Genomic DNA, 18,935 nt, shown 5'->3' on the forward strand with positions numbered 1-18,935 from the left:
GTTCTTAGTGAAAGCTAGTAAGGTGCATCTAATGAATACCTGCAGTTGTAGGATTTAACCCAGACCTACCTGGCTTTTCTACAAAATATATAAGGTTTATTTTTTGCTATGAAAATGAACAACCTTTTTTCAATTAACAACAAAAGCTCTAAAATGTTTCAAATGAAACTGAATGCTATACCCTATAAAAGGTATTCCCATGTCTGCCATTCATAGCTGAGGTAAGATTATTCAACTCAATGCAGCAGCCTCAAGAGCAGAGGACTATGAAGAAGTCAATCGAGTGGGATTACACTGGGAGATACAAAAATAGTGTAGTGCAGCACACTTGATCAAGTCCGGATTCCTGGTCTCCTGGAGCTGCCATCAGTCTGCGTATTCCAACCACACCTTTGCCGTGTTCAGGAGTAATTTCAAATGATGTACCGCTAATTAACAACTATGCACAGTAAGTTCTGAGCTCACAGCACTCTGCTGACGCTGCACCAAATAAACTATGAATTCATGAATGTTACACCATAGTCACAAGTGACACATCGCTAAAATCCATGTCTATTACTACTTTATTCTGCTCGATCTAAGTTGCATAGACCTGGTGAATAATTTGCTTTAAAGTTATAAACAACTTAAAAAGTAAATTCATAAGGCCAAATTAACCCAAAAGTCAGTGCAAAGTATGGACACTTCAGCAGTCAGAGCGCCTGTATTCCTTAGAAAAGAGTGGAGATTTTTGTATTTATGGATCTATCAGTAGAACCACCATGTCCATCTCAGGGCTCATTGAGACAAGTGTATTGTACAGACATGTTGTCAGAGTTAAAATAGGACAGAACACTGACCAATGTTATTGGATAGGGCTGTTTAGATGACGGTGTCCTTTTAAAAAAAAGAAAATGCAGCATACGCTATTCTTTTCCAAATATCAGAGGAGACTCATCTATTCAAGTCTATAGGTGTGCAAAAAAAAAAATTGGCGTCCATCCAGAAGGTCCATATTGCAACTGACTTTTAAAGATGCATTTATCATTATTAAAATAGGAATCTACTTGATATTTAGACTGATGATCTATAAATATGGATGTGACTCGGATGTAAAAACGGACACACAAATGGCACACAGATGAAATATGAATGACAACAAGACAAATGAAAATTGTCTAAATTTTCTGATTTAAAAAAAAAATCAGACAATTGTTCATACAATCTTCAGCACCTGCCCTAGTGTTCATTAAACAATACTCACATTGCTTACTAGTATTCTCTAGAAGACATTTACTCCTCATTTCCCAGCAAATATGTAAATCCTATTAAAGGGGAGTTCAGTAGGCCTGTGCTTCATCAGGATTCAATTTTATCTCCTCTCTCCTGCCACCAGCAATGAGAAACAGTCAAAACCTTCCTGAAATCTGGGAAAATCTACCATGTGTAACCACAGACATATTGTCCACATAGCATTCACATATTATCAACTTGCAGGTGTTGCAGATGAAAGTGCTGCTGGAAGATGGGTTCTTTCTAACAGTAGTACTATGGACACAACAACTTCTAAGCACGGGGCGGATTTCATCAACAGGAGCAGTGAGAAGAGCTAGTCAGTCAAGCTAGGTGGGTGTCGGAGTTTGCAGCCAGAATACACCTGGAATCTGGCAGTGCATAGCTGGAGCCATAAAATGCTAAGCGCTCAGGAAGGATTAGAGAGTCATTCTGGGATGGATTTGTAACGCAAGTACATCATCGTCACCATGTCTAGGTGATTTATGTCATGATATACATTGTTAGACCTGGCGACAGATCCTCTTTAAAAGGGTTGTCTGTTCTAAAATATTTACGTAACAGTCACAGGAATTGCCAGAAATGTTCAGAAACTGCGGGTCTCAGTGCTGGAATCTGCATGTATCTCTAGAATAGGGCTTTGTCGCACGCCACAGGGATCGAAGTGGTGGAATCGCATGCGTGGCTATCTCCACTCATTTGTGGGACTGTGCTAAAATGTCCCATATGGGAATAACTATTTAGTAACTAAAACTAGAGAAATAAAAAATATCCACCAGACATTACCCAAATTCTAGCAATTTCAAATTTTTTAAGAGTTTGTATACCTTTTCTTTTTCTGCTAAAGCTTTTACTGTATCAATTTGAATGCCATCTTCACCCTCAGAGTCAGATTCGGCAGACATTGATTCATTAGTGTTGTCCTCTTTATCAAGTTCCTGTAAGGCTTTGTCCTAAAATGATAAGATATACAACTTACACTGGAAAATCTATCATGCGTATGATAAAATGAATACAGATGTGTCTACTACAAAGACAACACATAACAAGCTATTCAATTACCAAAATTACTCCTGTACAGTTATAGTCATTACCTTACACCAAGACAAGCCATTTTTTTTTTAATTAAGTTGAACCGGAGATCAGCTTATCACTTATTAGCTTCTCTAGACCCTGTCAGCAGGTCTCTGCTATTTAATTTTACAGTGGCACAATGTAGGGCCAGAGATCCTGATTCCAGTGATATATCAGTTAGTTGACTGGGTGCAGCAGCTGTGATATATAATGCAGATTTAGCAGTGCACTAAATGCTGAGCCCCATGGTGTGGGCAAGTTTGACAAGGAGGCAGGAGATACCTACTCCTCTAGTGAGCATGTCCTGCTGATAAAGCACCGCCTTTATTGAAACAGCAAAACACAGCCCAGTAAGTGACACACCACTGGAATCAGGGTCTCTGCCCCTACATCATGTTGCTTTCAGCAAAAACCTCCTGACAGACTTCCTTTACTCACCAGGACTGAGAGAAGCTGTGTCCGGTGGGCAAGCACGAATGCTACAGGGGGAAAAGTAGCATTACATTCTGGCTTTTGAAAAGTTAAGGTGCTCTTACAGAACAGCTCTATGACAACCTTAAGTGCGAAAAGTCCATATGGAATAGAGATGTCTTAAAGGATTTGTCCACTTTTAAAAGGTTACTTTTACATGTATTCATAATCTGATTATAAAGAAGATATGAATCCACTTATATTGTCAGTTAGCCCTGATCTTCAGCCATCAGCCTCGATCATGGGTCAGAAGGTCCACAGGAGAGAACTTCTTATGTTAGCACATATCTAGTGCTGTCTATGAAGGGGCCAGGCTTATGGCTCATTTCAGGCTGTAAATATAATTATGTACAAAAATTTTTTTTTTCGGATCTTCTGATAAGAAGTGTATTACTACAGATTACAATTACCACATCCAGCTTGTCCCAGTACTCATAGTCATGTAATTTTCCTTTCGGGTTTTGGTTATTTTCATTTTTCTTAGTTTCAGTAGATACTTTACTTCTGTTCTTTTTCTTTTTTCTATAGTCTTTGTTTCTAATTGGTGGTAGCGTCTATAAGAATAAGTATGTACATATTAATATAGGGTACAAAATGTTCCAGTTCTTACACCAGTAATATATTCACTGATATTTCTAAAGCTACGTACGTTAAAGGCACAATCTGTCGCTAAGATTAAGATGCTCTGGGAGCAGCAAAAAATACTGACCACTACCATCTTATTGAAGCCCATCGAGAGATCAATCTGCGCAAGCAACGCCTGTGGCTAGGATGGCGCGGAATTTAAATAACAATGAAGACAGACAGCAGCGGCAGCAGAGGGACCATGGCAGAGGGAAAGACACCTTCACGACCTTTGACGTAAGTTTACGTCACGGTCGGGAAGGGGTTCATGACCTATGACGTAAACTTACATCATGGAGATGCTCCTGTGCTGCATTATCTCCATGATGTAAGTTTACGTCATAGGTCATGAACCCCTTCCCGATCGTGGCGTAAACTTACATCATGGAGATAATGCAGCACAGGAGCTGTGCACGCATGATTGCCGCCAAGAGTTTGGTGTAAGTGATAGCCGAGCTCCGGCTGTCACGGCCAGGAGAAGTGAACGCACTGCCCAGGGCTGTTTAACCCCCTAAATGCCGCGATCAATAGTGATAGCAGCATTTAGGAGGCTATGAGAGGGAGAGGTCTCCCTCTCCCATCCGATCGGCATTATCGAGAGGGCCCGATCGTTGCTAAGACGTCCTCCGCGTTTGCCAGCTACAGTAGCCTGTTTACACCATTCCAGGAGCATGCTCTAAAAGGCTTCCATCAGTGTCACACAGAGGGGTAATGCATTGCAATGCTGGTATACCAGCAATCAGAGTAATAAAAGTTAAAGTCCCATAGAGGGACTAAGTGAAAAAGTAAAAAAAAAAAAATTTATATATATCAGAATAAATAAAAATATTATACCAATAAATAGGTATATTTATGAAAATATAAAAAATAATCAAAAATAGTACACATATTTGGTATTTATGAGTCTGGAACGACTTGATCTAAAAAAAATAGCATTGCAAAAACAATTATTTTTTTTATAAAATAGTTTTTACTGTGCAAAAATCTCAAAACATAAAAAAATTATATAAATTTGGTATTGCTGTAATCGTACGGACCCGAAGAGTAAAGTTATCTAATCACTTATACCTCACGAGGAACGGTGTAAAAAAATGAATAAAACCAATTCTTCGGCTAACATTTATCCTGCGCTCTGCGCTGACACAGTCATTTCTGTGGTTTCTGAAAGACGTGATTCAGACGGAACCCCTGAATGATTCCCTGTAATGAGGCAGATGGAGACACTGTCGACACTTTCTGGCCTGTGATAAGGTGGCGTCTGTCGTTTAAGCATGCATAAAAGTGCGGTCGACCACAGTTTTGTGCACTTCTGAAAAGAAGAACGCCGCTGAACAGAGGCCAGACGAAATTCAGAGTAACATTGCTGCCTCATTATACTGATTGGATCTCTCAGGGGTTTCATCTGAATCACGTCACTAGGAGATTTAGGTGGAAACCCTGATGTAAGCGCTCAGCGTAGAGCACAGGATAAACATGATCCCAAATGTTATGTAAAATGTTCCCAATAAAAGCTTCAACTCAATCCATAAAAAGAAAAACAAGTCCCCACTCAGGTCATCTGTCAATGGAAATACAGGGGGCTCCATGTTACTGGTAGTACAAAGGCTCTGGAAAAGCGCTATGGCTCTTCGTCCCCCAAAAGAAATCCAGTGAATTCTGCGCTCCGAAATCCAAATACCCCTTCCGTTCTGAGCCCCAGTGTGCCTAAACCGCAGCTAGCGTCAACATGTTTGGCATTTCTGTAGTAATTTACAGAGTCCATTTCTTCAGAAGCATGGGCTGGGCACAATGTACTGGGCACTACAATGGTAGATTTGCAATTTTCACTTAGCAACATCCATTGCTGCTCATTTCTGGAAAACACCCATGGAGTCAAATCGTCACTACAGCAATAAATACCCAGAGGATGTAATTTCCAAAATGGGGTCACTTGAAAGTAGGGATTCTACTCTTCTGGCACTTAGGAGATCTGTATATGGACTTCCTGTTGATGTTCAATTCGTCCTAAGGCAGGGAAAGTGACGCCAGCGCTGATTGGGTTCAGAGCTCAGGGCCCAGGGCCCACACTGGAAGAGCAAGTGTCGACATCGCTGGAATGGGAGGTGAGTATAAGTGTTTTTATTTTATCGGCACCAAAGAAACATTCAGATCAAGAAGGGGTTATCATAGTAGTGGACAACCCCTTTTAGGCAGATCTGTCGGCATAATATGCTGCCTCACGTAAGGGCTGGATATTACAGCTGCAGGCAAGTCATCCTAGTAGTCAAAACAGAACAGAAATTGGTATGGGCAGAAATAATACACCTGACTCATGGTTTATAATGCCAGTGTATTTATAACAGGAACACTTCCCTACCCCCCTCTGTAGTTTATTGAGTATGTTACCATAGTCCCTTGAACAATAATTTATGAATATGAGCACCAAGCAATGTATCGAGGCCATAACGGGAAGTACATCTTTTGTTTTATTTATTCTATTTAGGACTCTATTTTCTTTGTTCCTGTCCTTTGATTTAATTTAATTTATCATTTGGAAACATTATCTGCATTATGAGCACTAACTGCTTTGATACGATCACTGTTCCTTTGTATAGTGATGCACTAGTCTCCTGCTTGGCACGTTTGTTGAGAACATATGTGTTATGCATTACCAGGCGAGTGCAAATTATTTTTTGATGTCATTGCATTGGTGCTCGTATCCATACATTATTGTTAAGGGACTATGGTGACATACAAAAAACAACAGTAATATGATGTATTCTGTGTGTCTTCTACGTGTCTTGTGGTGTAATACACATGTTTAGAGAAATTCATCCCTTTTAGCCTTTGGGGGTTAACATGGGATAATAGGGTTAGGCGACGAGGAGCGGGGGAACCATGTCATGCGTTGCGTTGTTTTTTACAGTGTTAACCTCTGTGGTCAGGTAGGGTGGATATCTAGGGTCTTCCAGGGATATCATAGTGGACATCCAATTGCCCTCTTGTCACCATATTTACTTTTCCTTGAACATTTTAATTAGCAGCACTGAGTGGCTGCAGGGGACACTGGAGGTCCATGTAAGGTGTTTAACCCCTTAACAACATCTGACATACTAATACGCGTCTGTGCCCTGGGAGCTCCCCCACAAGTGACCCCATTTTGGAAAATAGACCCCCCAAGGCACCTATCTAGATGCATAGTGAGCACTTGGAACCCCTAGGTGCTTCACAAATTGATTCGTAAAAATTAAAAAGTGAAAAAAAAAAACACTTTTTCATTTTTACAAATCAATTTGTGAAGCACCTGGGGGTTCCAAGTGCTCACTATGCATCTAGATAGGTGCCTTGGGGGGGTCTAGTTTCCAAAATGGGGTCATTTGTGGGGGAGCTCCAATGTTTGGGCACACAGGGGCTCTCCAAACACAACATGGCGTCCGCTAATTATTCAAGCAAATTTTACAATCAAAAAGTCAAATGGCGCTCCTTCCCTTCCGAGCCCTGCCGTGCGCCCAAACAGTGTTTTTTCCCCAAATATTGGGTATCTGCGTGCCCAGGGGAAATTGCACAACAAATTTTGGGGTCCATTTTTTCTTGTTACCCCTGTGAAAATAAAAAAAATTGGGTCTAAAGTAACATTTTTGTGAAAAAAGTTAAATGTTAATTTTTTTCTTCCACATTCAAAAAATTCCTGTGAAGCACCTGAAGGGTTTTTAGAATGGTGTCACTTTTGGGTATTTTCTGTCATAAAGACCTCTCAAAGTGACTTCAAATGTGATGTGGTCCCTAAAAAAATGGTTTTGTAAATTTTGTTGGAAAAATGAGAAATCGCTGGTCAACTTTTAACCCTTATAGCTCCCTAATAAAAAAAAATGTAGGTTCCAAAATTGTGCTGATGTAAAGTAGACATGTGGGAAATGTTATTTATTAACTCTTTTGTGTGACATATCTCTCTGATTTAAGGGCATAAAAATTCAAATTTTGAAAATTGCAAAATTTTCAAAATTTTTGCCAAATTTCCGTTTTTTTCACAAATAAATGCAAGTGATATTGAAGAAATTTTACCACAATCATGAAGTACAATATGTCACGAAAAAACAATCTCAGAATCAGGGGGATCCGTTGAAGCGTTTCAGAGTAATTACCTCATAAAGTGACAGTGGTCTGAATTGTAAAAATTGGCCTGGTCATTAACGTGCAAACCACCCTCGGGGCTTAAGGGGTTAAGTATGTCTGCGCATATGGGATTGGCTAAAAAGCTGCAAGTAACAAGAACAGAATGATTCTTCTTTTGTATCTACATTGCAGACATGCGTACCTCCTCACCCACGACTGTCTGATTACTCAGCTTAGCATCCTTCTGTTTTATATCCGTTTCCCAGCTTTCTAGCTCTCTCATAAAGTCTTGCAGCTCCTCGGCATTCTGCTTCATTTGTAACTGCAACTCAAGAGCTTTGTTTGAAGAAGACATGGTGGTGATGTGCCTTGAAAAAAATAGTATATATGTTACACATATCCATATGTACCTCCTCACAGCACCAAATAGAAAGCAAAAATATCAGTACAATAAGTGGTAGAGCTCAGCTACTGAGTAATAGCTAGAGAGCAAAGCATTAGGCTATGTTCACATGTTGGGATTTTGCAGCGTTTTTTTATGCAAATTTTCAGCTTCGTACAGTACCAGCAAAGTTTATGAGATTTCAGAAATCTCATACACACGTCTTGTTTTTTTTCCTGACTGTTTAGTCAAAGAGGTTTTGCAAAATACAACATGTCACTTCTTTCAGCGGTTTTTCACCCATTGAAAGCAGCAAGTAGTGCAAAAAAAGCAGCAAAAAGTGCAGGTATCAGGTTTTGCTGCATTTCTGGTATCAAAACCTGAGGAAGATAAATCGGGTTATTTACTTATGCACTAAACTTCATTAGCATGCACAAGAGACAAATATACCGACAAAAACGCAGTAAAAAAAAATGCAACAAAAACTCAGCAAAACCTGCTATTTTGACATTGCCTCTTACTGCCAAGAGATCAGGATTTGCCTGCAGAAAAAAAGGTCTTCAGTTATTCTATGTGACTGCTGAATCATGACAGCATGTGGTGCCCATATATAATAATAATATAATACATTCATATCACTGATTAGGAGGGTAGACATGGAAGGTAAAGAAGTGGCTCAGGAGGAGCAAGCAACTAGCAGGGTAAATGTAGTAAGGGACAGTTCAAAGAGGTCTAAGAAAAGGAAAGCAGCACCAGTTTCTGTACTTCTAACCAAAATTGACAAGCTGGGTGATGATGCAAGGGTGTCATTGTCTGATCTGGCAACCTTAGGGGATATTGCTCTCAATAACAGCTGGAAGGATGGTAATGGAAGGGGAACACCGTTGGTGGTTATAAGGAATTCTATAATCAAGAAGATGGATAAAATCAATTATTGCGAAGACCGCCTCAACTGTCCTCCTCGTGCCAATGTTCAGCATGTGGAGGAACTGGTTGATAAATTACTGGCGGGGGGAGGGTGGAGGGCTTGTGATCCATGTGGGAACCAATAAGAGAATAAGTGGTAAGTGAATGATCCTTAAAGGGTTAGTCCGAAACCCAAAAGGAAATTTCAATTAATAAATCTTAAATTACAGAAGTTAGTTTTGCAAGTCATGATAAAATTCCCGACAATTCACTCTGTACTGTAACTTCAGGTTCTGTCTATATTACCCACTTAATAAGACGATTCGTTTGAAAATCCCAGTGCATGATGGGATACTCAAACAAATCGTTATCTGCTGGCAGAAACTGCTGTCACTCCCCTTTCCGCCCTGAAACGAAGCATCATGGGGGGCTGGGGCATCCCGACACTCCAGTTGCTTTGTTTGCTGCATTGAATCAAAGTTGGCGCATGTTTCAGGGCTAGCCCTGTGGGGCCCCCCCATGTGCAGGGCACCCCCATGTGCGCGGCCCCCCACAGCGCCTTGTGCGATGAGCTCAGCGTCTGGTCTGCTATCTGCTTAGATTTATAGTAATAAGTCGGCAGCAGAGCCGAGTCACAATTCGTTTTATGGGGACAATAAAATAAAGTTATTGCTCTTGGAAGAAAGAAAGCACAGGAATGGTAAAGTGCAGTTATATTGGGGAGATGCCTGGTATGGTGTATAAAGCACATGGCGGCTTTCCTCAGGGCTTGTGTGTAAGCCTGCTGTGAAGTCCTGCCATAATACCTGACACAACCATGGACAGGTGTGGCGCTGTGTCTGACAGGAAGGAGGCAAGCTTTTCTTATTGCTAAGAACAACAGGAGTATGAATAATCCGTGTTTTGTGCACCATATAGAGTCACCCAGCATTATGTCAGAGGTACAGAGCGTCCGGTCTGCACAATGCCACACTCCCCACCGAGCAGCACACGTGACAGGTATGGCATACTACACCCTGCAGCCGTAAAGCAGACCCGTGACAGTAACCGTGAGCACACATGGCTGTCACCTACCTCCAGCTTCTCCCTCAGCCGCTTGTCTACTATCACTTCCCAATCACTCCCGGCATGCTCTGCGCACATACGGTAGCCATAGAGACCAACGTCGCCAAATCCCCTATAAGCGAATTATGCAGCAGCACAACCTGGCGGCGCGTCCGGTGTACTGCTGCTTATCTGATACGTACAAAGCGCATGTGGAAGTTGGAGATTTTAGTTTGCCCCAAATAAAAATGGCTGCACGTGTTCCGCGTGCTTAGAAACGTCACGGGGTCACGTGCGCACAATCCAAGATGGCAGCTTCCTGTGCGGTTTCGGAGGGGTTCATAAGAGAGTTGTAAAGGTGAAAGACAGATGGAGGGAGACAGGTCAGCCCATAGAGACCAAGGCTACCCTCCGTCCGCGGAAAGGAGAAGATGGGAGAGCAGAGGCGGAGCTCACCAGAAATGCCACAGGATGCTGCAGATGGCCATGGAGACCAGTGAGTGACAAGCAGCCTGCACTCATGTCATATGTGTATAATGATCCAGCCCGTGTGTGTGTGTGTGTGTATATATATATATATATATATATATATACTGTATGTATATTTTAAAAATTGTACATTCACACTGAAGGCATCAAAACTATGAATTAACACATGTGGAATTATATACTTAACAAAAAAGTGTGAAACAACTGAAGATATGTCTTATATTCTAGGTTCTTCAAAGTAGCTACCTTTTGCTTTGATGACTGCTTTGCACACTCTTGGCATTCTCTTGATGAGCTTCAAGAGGTAATCACCGGAAATGGTCTTCCAACAATCTTGAAGGAGTTCCCAGAGATGCTTAGCACTTGTTGGTCCTTTTGCCTTCACTCTGTGGTCCAGCTCACCCCAAACCATCTCGATTGGGTTCAGGTCTGGTGACTGTGTAGGCCAGCTCATCTGGCGTAGCACCCCATCACTCTCCTACTTGGTCAAATAGCCATCACACAGCTTGGAGGAGTGTTTGGGGTCATTGTCCTGTTGAAAAATAAATGATGGTCCAACTAAACGCAAACAGGATGGAATAGAATGCTGCTGCAAGATGCTGTGGTAGCCATGCTGGTTCAGTATGCCTTCAATTTTGAATAAATCCCCAACATTGTCACCAGCAAAGCACCCCCACACCATCACACCTCCTCCTCCATGCTTCACGGTGGGAACCAGGCATATAGAGTCCATCCATTCACCTTTTCTGCGTCGCACAAAGACATGGTGGTTGGAACCCAAGATCTCAAATTTGGACTCATCAGACCAAAGCACAGATTTCCACTGGTCTAATGTCCATTCCTTGTGTTCTTTAGCCCAAGCAAGTCTCTTCTGCTTGTTGCCTGTCCTTAGCAGTGGTTTCCTAGCAGCTATTTTACCATGAAGGCCTGCTGCACAAAGTCTCCTCTTAACAGTTGTTGAAGAGATGTGTCAGCTGCTAGAACTCTGTGTGGCATTGACCTGGTCTCTAATCTGAGCTGCTGTTAACCTGCGATTACTGAGGCTGGTGACTCGGATAAACTTATCCTCAGAAGCAGAGGTGACTCTTGGTCTTCCTTTCCTGGGGCGGTCCTCATGTGAGCCAGTTTCTTTGTAGCGCTTGATGGTTTTTGCAACTGCACTTGGGGACACTTTCAAAGTTTTCCCAAGTTTTCGGACTGACTGACCTTCATTTCTTAAAATAATGATGGCCACTCGTTTTTCTTTACTTAGCTGCTTTTTTCTTGCCATAGAATTTGTATTATTGTCTATTCAGTAGGACTATCAGCTGTGTATCCACCAGACTTCTGCACAACACAACTGATGGTTACAACCCAATTTATAAGGCAAGAAATCCCACTTATTAAACCTGACAGGGCACACCTGTGAAGTGAAAACCATTTCCAGTGAATACCTCTTGAAGCTCATCAAGAGAATGCCAAGAGTGCGCAAAGCAGTCATCAAAGCAAAAGGTGGCTACTTTGAAGAATCTAGACTATAAGACATGTTTTCAGTTGTTTCACACTTTTTTGTTATGTATATAATTCCACATGTGTTAATTCATAGTTTTGATGCCTTCAGTGTGAATGTACAATTTTCATAGTCATGAAAATACAGAAAAATCTTTAAATGGGAAGGTGTGTCCAAACTTTTGGTCTGTACTGTGTCTGTCTATCTATCAAGCTGACTCCCATCACTTTCTGTCCCTCAGATCCATACACCAGGCTCCTTTTAGATGCCATGAAGAGATCTGGTTGGTAAGTGTCACTCATGGATCAGTAGAATCCCTCCTTTTTCCACTACAGAATGCAGTTGTCTCTATGAAATGTAAATGAAGGAAGATTCCGGGGATCCCATGTCATTGTGGCCATAGACAGGCAGCTTTAGAAGGAAACCTATGTGTACAATGTCCTATTTTAGTGTCTGTTTGGGCACGAAGACTCTTTCCTCTCCTTAGTTACTCTTTTAGAAACAAAAAAAGTCTTGTATTTATTAGATTTTACTCACTATTATTAACACCATTAATTCCACATCATCATCACTGTCCCCATTGGGGCTCACAATGTGAATCAGTATGTCTTTGATGTGTGAGCGGAAACCTGGGTACCTGCAGGAAACCCAGGAAAGTGTGCCATGTACCCATCACTGTTCCGTTGTATGTCTGGGAGGGTTCTCTCAGAGATGGGATGTATACACATGGGTCTTTCCTTATCTTTTCTCCTGAGATACGTCCTTAACCGATTTGATGAATAGATAATGACGGTAGTATTGATAGAGAAGCTGTTCTACCACAAGGACATTGATGTGCCCAGGAGAAGGACTTCTGTCGCTTTATTGATAATATGTACAACTCTGGCACTGACATATGACAAGACTTTGTTGCTTCACATATAGTGTCCATCCCACATTTCGACCTTTGAGAAGGTTACCTGTACCTGTGTGAGGTCGGCAAGGAGCTTCAGAATGTCACAGATACTCACTGCGACACTGTCCGCATTCTGAGCCTCCATGCCGACCTCTCACAGGTACTGATCACCTTCACAGGATCAAGTGGTCAAAGCCTTGGATGTACAGTATCTGTTTATTCACTTGTCAGATTCATTAAAATACTCTTGAAACAAATATCTAAGTCTTGTCATACTCAGTGCCGGCTATGCATATTATTTGTATAATAATGGGCCCTTACCATGTTTCATTCCTTAATTGGCACAGGAGTCTATTTAGAGGACAGAATGACCCCCAATAATGGCAGGTACGCTGAAAACCTCACTCGCATATCAGCATCTGTATATTCATAGTGACAAAGCTGCTGCAGCACATTGAATAAAAAAAGCAATGCCAAGTGGGCTGACTAGTTAAGGTACACTCTTGTCCCCTTTATTGGGATTGAAGACGGCTGAGTCGGTAAGCCAAACCACCAACTCAAACTCCTCAATTTCCCTGACTCCCGACTCCACAGCACGGCCTCACTACTGAGCGTGTACATAAAGTGCAGCACAGATTCATCTCCACTAAAAGCTCAGATCCTTCGATCAGGAACAGAACAGAACAGACATTTATAGGACATTTCATAACATTCCCAAATTCTTATGAAAACATTTACAGCACATCCTGCATTGTACTACTGTACCCAATTTATTATATATTTTAGGAATCGGTCCATTTTATACTGACTCCAACTCCACAGCCCTTATTGAAGGGAGTATTTAGTGGACAGCAATAGAGGGAGATCTGGGTGTTCGCAAGTGCTAGATCAGGATTGTCTTGTCTCACCAGGTAACGGAGCATCTTGGTGACAACCTCACTTTATTGGCCATAATAACACACTTGAAATGTTCTCTGCTTTCTTGAATGGACAAAATATAACAGTTGTGACATGACAATAAAGCATTGATGTCAATGTGTTGCAGCTCTCCAGAAATGTATTTAAGTGTCTGCATCTTTTTTTTTTTTTCAGCACAGTTTCCCGAGACCGACATTTTTCCTGTGAGGATTGTGATGGATCAGTAAGCGGAGGCTTTGATGCAGATACGTCTGAAGTAAGTGAGCATCTTAAAAAGATTATCTTGAGGCTGGGGGCTACACAGTGACATTGGCAGCGACACCTGTTGTGCGACCAAGATTCACTCGGAGCTGCTGCTACATCACAGCTTGCAACAAGCAAGTCGCAAAAAATCTGATGAGGTTGGACTTCTTTTGACTTTCTTGTCGCAGGACCATTCAATGTGCCTCATTCACTTGTATCACGCTGCGATGTAACAGCAGCACTGAGCGAACCTTGGTCGTACAACAAGTGTTGTGGCCAAAGTGACCGTGTAACCCTAGCCTTAATATATTCCACATGTCTAGTCCCCCCTAGGTCATCAGTATCAGTTCAGTGTGAGTGACACAGAGCACTCCCACCGATCAGCTGACAGCCCTCAGAGGCCGACTGACAGCTATGTGTTCAGCAGACTACAACAGTTCCATATACCAATGACTGACCGCTGCTGAGTACTGCGTCTATTTTCCATTCCCATCCAGCTTCTGCCAGTGCAGCCATCAGCTGATCGGTGAGGGTACCGGACGTCGGACCCCTGCCGATGAACTATCCTATGGATATTGGATAGGTATTGGTAGTTTTAGTCCTGGACAACCATAAGGATTTCCTGTAAAACAGTAGAAATACAGTCCGATGTCTGAACAACCTTTCCCTCCTTTCAGATTGTGTTGTGTCAGAATAACATCCACAATCAGTCACACATGGACCGCGTGGTGACACACGAGCTGATCCACGCATTTGACCACTGCCGTGCACACGTAGATTGGTTTAATAACATTCGCCACTTGGCATGCTCTGAGGTAAGCGGATCACTTACGTGCATTATTATTATTATTATTTATATAGCGCCATTGATACCATGGTGCTGTACATAAGAAAGGGTTATATACCGAATACAGATATCACTTACAAACTAATGATGATAGACTGAAGATGGCTTTCTATACGTGCCCATTGTCAACTGATCTCTTGGTGATCTAGTAGCAAATTAAGCTGGATTACTAGCATTCTAAAAGATCTGGTCCAACTGTTGCATCCTTAAAGCAGTTAAAGGGATATGCACCCAAAACATAAAGCGCAAAGGTGGCAAACAAGATGGCCGAACCGTCTGTCGACACGTATTAAACGGAAGTAACTGCCACAACAAAACAGAAAAACCTTTGTCTCTGCTACTTCTTCGCCTTCTGTTACAAGACCAGTTTTACAATGTGGGTGCAAATTATTATTTTTTTTTTTTGATGATTGTTTCCTTTATTCGCATGTAATGGAAATGTAAATGTACAATATTTTTCATAATCCATATTTATTACAAGTAAAATGTTAGACATCACGAGAAGTGTCCATATGTGTATATGGCTTTGTGATTGGAGTACAGATAAAGTACCACTGCAGCGGGTATTTTTATTTCCCTTCTGTATGCTATCAGTATTTTATATTCACAGTATGCATTAAAATACTCACCGATCCCTGTCTTCTTCCATTTCAGCGTTGCTCTGGTCTCTCTTCTGCAGTTGTGACCAGCCAGCTCCCACAGCCTTTCTAGGTGGACTTTCAGTCACCTTCTCAGGCCACATTCACACGTTCAGTATTTGGTCAGTTTTTTACCTCAGTATTTGTAAGCCAAAACCAGGAGTGGGTGATAAATACAGAAGTGGTGACGTGTTTCTATTATACTTTTCCTCTGATTGTTCCACTCCTGGTTTTGGCTTACAAAGACTGATGTAAAAAACTCACCAAATAGTGAATGTGGCTTAGAAGAACATGTGTTTCTCAGTAGTGACCAGTAAAGATGGCGGTTTGAAGAGCCGATGCTCCGCTTCGATATTCTTGTGATTTACATTTTGTCATTTTCTATAGATCAGAGCTGCCAATCTCAGTGGAGACTGCTCACTTAGTAATGAAATTAGCCGCTTTAACTTTGGCTTGAAACAACATCATCAGGTATGTTCCGAAATGTGGGTATCTGTAGTGCCCCGAAACATTTTATTGATGGATCCATTCAAATAGCATAATAAGGGGACACCAGATCTAGAAGTGAATAATAAGTGAGCGGCAGATAAATGATTCTTTCTTTGAGGTAAAAAATTGTTTAAAAACAGGCAGGGAAATGTTTTACCTCACAAAAAGAATAAGCTGCGGTCCTGTCTGTATACTCTTTTGCGTCCTCTCCTTCCCAGGAGCTATAGTATGATCAGACCGTGTTCCTGTATGATCAGACACAGCCATTACACAGTACACAGCAGGGGAACATTTATAAGATTATCTCAGCACAGGAACATTTTATTTAAACACATCCAGTTGTGGAATGTATTATTATTATTATTATTATTATTATTATTATTCCAAGATCTATTGATTAAAATGTACTTTGCTCATGGCAAACCCCTTTAAGTCTTGTAGATATCTTGCACAGGACCCTTGCACAGTCGGTGAATCTTTTGGTGGCATAACAAGGAAAATTGAACTGTGACTATAGCGCACTTCTAGGTTTTACACCACTGAAAAGTAATTAATTCTAATTAAATGTTCGCTGTCTCTTCAGATGACTGAAGTGAACAAACTCCGAGTCCAGTGCTGTGTGATATGGAGATTTGTGCTAATTGCAGTCAGATAGTGGGTCGGAGTTCCTGGGACATAATTGAATAACTATCACCAAGCAAAATATTAAAAATATAAAACAAAATTTGTCATTAATATCAAACCTTTATTACAAACAACTATACAAAAGCCAAAAATCCTTTAAAAAAAAACATAAAACCCACATAAAAGGAGAAATTGGGCAGTGTGGACTCAAAAGTATTAGTATATTAAGAGTCCATATATCCAGAATATAAAGGCATAGGACTTTAATATAATACAGCACATAAGGACTTTAATACAACCAGGCCAATGAGAACATATGAACCCCCTGCACCACCAACACTCCTTCAATCAATAGAAATTACCTATACCCACCATATGCCATTATGAGTCCAACCATACTTCCTAGTACCCTGACTCACGTTTCGCGTGCAGCTTTGTCAGGGGGTCCTCTTCTTGGGACAACACTCATGGAGAGGAGAAGTTAAAATGTGTTATAATTTTGTAAAAAGACCTTGGAGGGATTGTATGGAATGGAGAGGTGAAAGGTTCATAAATCCTTGTTGTGGAATGGTCTTTACTCCAGGCCAGTCCTCTGGTGCACTGTATTGAACAGCATTTCAATAAAGGAATCCAAATGTTTCTCTTAATGTTTCCCATAGTGGATAGGATGTTGGTAGATTAGACAGTAGGCTCTGTTCACATCAGAGGCTGCACCGCATGTTCCTTCCTTCTTACTGTAAGACGTAGGCTGTGCTATTTCTTAAAGGACAGTGAGAGACCCCATCAGCCAGGTGATGCATCCATCTGCTGCACAAATTCTTTTTTTCTGTTGGTTTTCCAGTTTTGTTTTTTTCATACAGAGAAACCAAATTCCTAACACACATGAACTAAGCCTTGAATAAAAGAACGTAGTGGGCATTCTGTTGTATTAATGCATGCTCTGTTCATGTCTTAATCGTAATAAGAAACCAATGATATTGATTTAATGCTGCGTGCAAATAAAACATGTTATTGGACATGCATGATATGAAAATGATCTCTGGTATAACCTAACCTGTTCCTTCTTTCCCTACCAGGCCTGTGTAAGAGACCGCGCTCTCCGCTCCATATTGGCAGTCAGGCAGATCAGTCGGGAGGCAGCAGAAAAAGCCGTCAATGACGTGTTTGAATCCTGCTTTAATGACCATGAACCATTTGGTCGAATTCCTCATTGTCCACGGGATGCCGATATGGCACACAGAGATTTTAAAAACCGCGGAAGACATTATGCAAACCTTTGAACTGCCAAAAATCCCCTATAAATCAGGTTTCAGATGGATTCTTATATGATCTAGTAATCGTGAATGAGGAATTGCTCCCTTCTAGCAGATTTTCTCAGAGATGATGGAATGTATTAGGATATGCCTCAATTTCTGTTTGTCTGTTTATTGTATGTCCTTTTTAATTTTATATTTAATTCTGTGATTTTTAAAATTGATTTATGTTTTGTGAGTAATAAAAAAGTTTATATGACAATGTTCTCTTTGGTCACTGTAAGCAAAACAAGGTATTATGTACTTTCTCATCTGTGGATTCACTCGACTCAAACTTTTACAGTGGAATTTACAGTTCTGCCCTCCACACCCAATAAGTACTGAGAGCACAATACACTTAATATCCTATAGGGGTTGTCTCAAGATTCTATCTTCAGAGTGCATCGCTTCTCTGCTTGCGCTTCTGATGATTGACAGTTTGTGTCCGCAACATGGTTGAAATGCTGGATGCGACTGTTCACTCTTCCAGGCTGCTGGCAGAGGAAGCGTTACCTCTGCAGCATCGCAGGGGAGCTGAGGTTGGTCAGATCCAGCAATCTAGCCAGCATTAGAACAGCACTTTCAAGCTGTATAGCAAACCGCTTACAAGCACGCTCTCCTTTCCTAGGAGACCATCAGCCTCCGGCTTATTTTGCATCAATATTTTGTGTTATTTTGGGTCCATTTTGGCAGACTGTTATATTGAAGTCATTCTCCCTTTGCAGGTCAACACCTCTGCTTGTCCCAGTGTTGAGCAAGTTAAAAAAAAAAAAAAAAAAAAAAAAAACATTTTTGTAATGCACGCTACAGAATTGTAATTCCCTTTTACTTGAATTGTACTATAGTGGAATTTTAGTAATTCTGAAAATATTCTACAAGTACTTCACTGTATTAACCAACTTATGAGACACTTTGTGAGTGTGACCTTTCTTGGTGATACAGGACAGAGTGCATGAGAGGAAGACTATGTTAGAAGACCAGTTTGGAGCTTACCGTATTTCTTGGAGGGCAGCCCAAGATATGCAGTCTGCCCCAAAGTTATGCTGTTCCAGCTGACTGGATCTCCAGCTGATATCCGTCCTCCTTAGTGTAAAAATTGAAAGAGAACTGATTAGCACGCCAATAACGCAGTATAAGGTGGAGCTG

General features: G+C 41.2%; 2 protein-coding genes across 2 annotated transcripts in view; one reads left to right on the forward strand and one right to left on the reverse strand.

Moving 5' to 3' along the window:
• The window catches only part of RPAP3 (RNA polymerase II associated protein 3), a 50,806-nt gene extending 40,721 nt beyond the window's left edge, over positions 1–10,085 (reverse strand). Inside the window, exons 1-4 of the mRNA XM_073651854.1 lie at positions 9,896–10,085; positions 7,736–7,901; positions 3,228–3,371; positions 2,100–2,225 (exon numbers count right to left, since the gene is read on the reverse strand). Of these exons, the coding sequence (XP_073507955.1) occupies positions 2,100–2,225; positions 3,228–3,371; positions 7,736–7,888 (423 nt within the window). The 5' untranslated portion in view covers positions 7,889–7,901; positions 9,896–10,085. The remainder of the gene's footprint in view (positions 1–2,099; positions 2,226–3,227; positions 3,372–7,735; positions 7,902–9,895) is intronic.
• A 33-nt stretch (positions 10,086–10,118) lies between these two features.
• ATP23 (ATP23 metallopeptidase and ATP synthase assembly factor homolog) lies at positions 10,119–18,012 on the forward strand. The gene is made up of 6 exons (XM_073651856.1): positions 10,119–10,361; positions 12,085–12,130; positions 13,831–13,912; positions 14,577–14,714; positions 15,772–15,855; positions 17,574–18,012. Exons 1-6 carry the CDS (start codon positions 10,235–10,237, stop codon positions 17,775–17,777), a joined length of 681 nt encoding a protein of 226 aa, XP_073507957.1. The 5' UTR covers positions 10,119–10,234; the 3' UTR covers positions 17,778–18,012.
• Positions 18,013–18,935: the final 923 nt, after the last annotated feature.

The sequence above is a fragment of the Phyllobates terribilis genome, unplaced genomic scaffold, assembly GCF_046119375.1.
Source record: "Phyllobates terribilis strain yellow unplaced genomic scaffold, ASM4611937v1 Scaffold_11__3_contigs__length_659146591, whole genome shotgun sequence".
Classification (NCBI taxonomy): domain Eukaryota; kingdom Metazoa; phylum Chordata; class Amphibia; order Anura; family Dendrobatidae; genus Phyllobates; species Phyllobates terribilis.